Source organism: Lupinus angustifolius, chromosome LG20 (assembly GCF_001865875.1).
Source record: "Lupinus angustifolius cultivar Tanjil chromosome LG20, LupAngTanjil_v1.0, whole genome shotgun sequence".
In the NCBI taxonomy this organism is placed as follows: domain Eukaryota; kingdom Viridiplantae; phylum Streptophyta; class Magnoliopsida; order Fabales; family Fabaceae; genus Lupinus; species Lupinus angustifolius.
Window position 1 is genome coordinate 10889310 of NC_032028.1, and position 3418 is coordinate 10892727.

Consider the following 3418-nt stretch of genomic DNA (forward strand, 5'->3'; position numbering starts at 1 on the left):
GGACCCGCCGGTGGAGGTACCTGAAAAGGTTCTCCGACGATCAAGTCAGTGTATGAACTAAGTGAATGGGAATATCAGAATAATGAAGGTAGATAGCAATAGAGTGAGTAATGTTAAAGAGTGGAGAAGTTAAGATACTTCCTGTTGGTAGAGATCCCTATTTATAGAATGGAGAGTTGACATTGGGTTCTTGGCTGGTGGTGCGACGCGTGGCCAACCAAAGGTGTTGTCGGGAGTTGCTTTTTCCGTGTCAGGCGGTCTTCCAGGACCGTACACTGTGCCACTCTTGTCTTTTAGCCTGTGGTTGGTTTGGTAGCCGTTCTGCAGCCTGTCTGCCGTGCTGGCAGGTGGGTTGGTGAGGTACTGAAGGCATGTTGTCTCTTAGGTCAACTCTGGTGGTCCTAACACGCGGGGCCCACCTCGGCGACCAAGTATGAGACTCTTCGGTTCGCCGGGTAGGAACATGATTAAAAGTTGAAAGAATGAGAAAAGGGATGTGAAAAGAAATAATACAGTGTTATGAGAGAGCTAGGATAGAACTTTGATGAAGTTCTGATGTTCTTGCTACAGTGATGACGCAACGATGGAGGTTGATCCTGTTTGAGCTTTGAAGTTTCTACACACTTGACTTCTTCACCATTAGAAACAGAGAGGGATCCATTCAGCAAGATTCCCCAACTCCATGCGTTCCACTTCACCCTTATCCTTCCATACCAAGAACCATCAAACTTCATGTCATGATGGAAGAATCCATGTTGGTGTATGTAAGCAAGACTTGAAAATACCATCATGCCTAGATGAAGAAACATAAATACAAGTTTCTTCTTCACCTATCCATTGGTCATTATTGGACCCATAATCGATAAAGAATTTTGCTCATAAGCAAAGAAAGCACAAGAAGATAGATTGATGGATAAACAACGGAATACGTAATTACATTGCTCTGATACCATGTTAAAATGGTAGGAGCCATGCATGAATGAAAAACAAAGGATGAACAAGAAAGAATAGAGAATTAAAGTCTCTATTGAAATGTAATTTTTCTCATTATTATCATTAAATTGAATGAATAAGAAGTGAGCCAATATGACTTATTTATACAAGAGAAAAGAAGAAAAGAAAGCTTGTAAAACAAATAACTAATACAAACCTAACTAGCTAATTCCTAACTTTCTAACGAACTATCATCTTCCTAAATATCTTCTAATAATATTTAATAGATTGTGCAAAAACAATCATCTCTCAATATACTTAATATAGTTATTCATAATTTAATAACTTCTATGATGATGACTTCATTTTTTAAAATTGAATGTAAAATATGTGATTACTATTGTCCATCATAATATTACACATGTCTCTCCCAAATAACCGCTAAAATTATATATGTTTAATCCTTATATTTTTCAATTCTAGAAAATTCATATCCTTATTATTGTATTTAATAAAATTTAATAAGAACACACATTCATAAAAACATCTTCAATTAACAAAATAAAATTTGGTAAATAATCAATCAATGAAAAGTAGATAATTATTTGAATAGAACTCATTTATTTATTTTAAGAAAACATATTATCAAATTAACGTAGGCACAGTTTAGATTAAATTATTAGATAAATTACAAATTAAACAATATTGGATTTTGTAATTCAATAGGCTATTTTTAGATGGTTGTTATAGTTGGTTATGGTTGTTAAGCCTATAAATAGAAACAATGTCTTGTATTCAAAGTTAAGTGAATAATAAGCTCATGCATTCTTTGATTCTTTCATTTTCTTATCTTCATACTTCTTCCCAAACAATTCTGCCATAGAGTAAAGAGTGAGGTGTGTGCAATTCATTTTTCTTCCAACAAATTGGTATCAGAGCTAGAGCAATATCATATCCTTTGTGCATTAAAACCATGAGTCATCAAACAAACTCCTTTCCAGCAAATCTACCCATTCTTGACGGCAAGAATTGGAGTAGATGGAATATACAAATGAAAGCTATCATGCGATTCCAAGAACTCGAAGAAGTTGTGGAAGAAGGCTATCCAGAAATTGATGAAGCCTCAACAAAACAACAAAGGATAACATACAAGGAGAATAGGAAGAGAGATTGCAAGGCAATGTGTCTCATCCATCAATGTGTGGATGAAGCACACTTCGAAAAAATTGCAGCAGCAAGATCCTCACATGAAGCATGGCAAATTCTGCAGAAAAGTAACAAGGGTGCAGAGCAGCTAAAGAAGGTGAGGCTGCAAACTATGAGGCGCCAATATGAATTGATGGAGATGGAGATGAGTGAAAGAATTGCACAATTCTTTAACAGAATTATCAGCTTAATGAAACAGATGAAGGCATGTGGTGAAGTGATCAAGGATCAAACAATCATAGAGAAGGTTTTGAGAACTCTAACACCAAGCTTTGACCACATAGTAGTGGCAATTGAAGAATCCAAGAACCTTGAAGAGTTGAAGATTGAAGAGTTACAAGGTTCTCTCGAGGCTCATGAGCAGAGGCTCATTGAAAGATCCACTGAGAAGTCCACCAGCCAAGCCTTGCAGGCTCAGATTACTAGGAGAGGAGGAGGACCTTACAGAGGTGGAATCAGGAATCGAGGCAGAGGAAGAGACTATAGATGGAAGAGTTCAAACCAGCAAGATCAGGAAAGACCTGATTAAGATCACTCACTAAACACAACCAAGAAAACAGGAGCCAACAATTGGAGAGGAGGAAAGAAAAGACTAGACAAGAAGAGGATCAAGTGTTTCAATTGCAATAAGATTGGACACTTGTCATATGAGTGCCAATCCTCCCCTGGACAACCTGATTCGAATGGCAGACACCAAAATGAAGCACATATGGCAAAGGAGGAAAAAACTGATAAGGAAGATGAGACTCCAGTTCTGCTAATGATGACAACAAATCAAGAAATCAGAAGTGGTGAAACTTGGTACATAGACTCTGGCTGCTTCAACCACATGAGAGGACACAAAAATTGGCTTGTAAATTTTGATTCAAGCAAGAGGAGTAAAGTCATATTTGCGGATAATAGAGTGATCCAAGCTGAAGGCACATGAGATGTAATGATCACAAAGAAGGATGGAGGTAGAACAATGATCACAGATGTTCTATTTGTGCCAAATATGAAAAACAATCTAATCAGCCTGGGGCAATTACTAGAAAAAGGCTTTACAATGAATATGCAAGATGGGTACCTACAGATCTTTGATTCTACAGCAAGGAAGATCCTCAGAACTCACCTCACACAAAACAGAACATTCCAGGTGAATCTATATACAATTGAATCTCAATGCCTTAATGTTGAAATGCTAACTAATGATACTTGGATATGGCACATGAGACTTGGTCAACTGAACTTTAAAGACCCGAGTCTCACGAGAGCCAAAAACCTGGTTCTTGGTTTACCA

The 3418-nt window shown here is 37.2% G+C and overlaps 1 protein-coding gene across 1 annotated transcript; it reads left to right on the forward strand.

Moving 5' to 3' along the window:
* LOC109335487 lies at positions 1907 to 2668 on the forward strand. The gene has a single exon (XM_019571621.1). It carries the CDS (start codon positions 1907 to 1909, stop codon positions 2666 to 2668), a length of 762 nt encoding a protein of 253 aa, XP_019427166.1.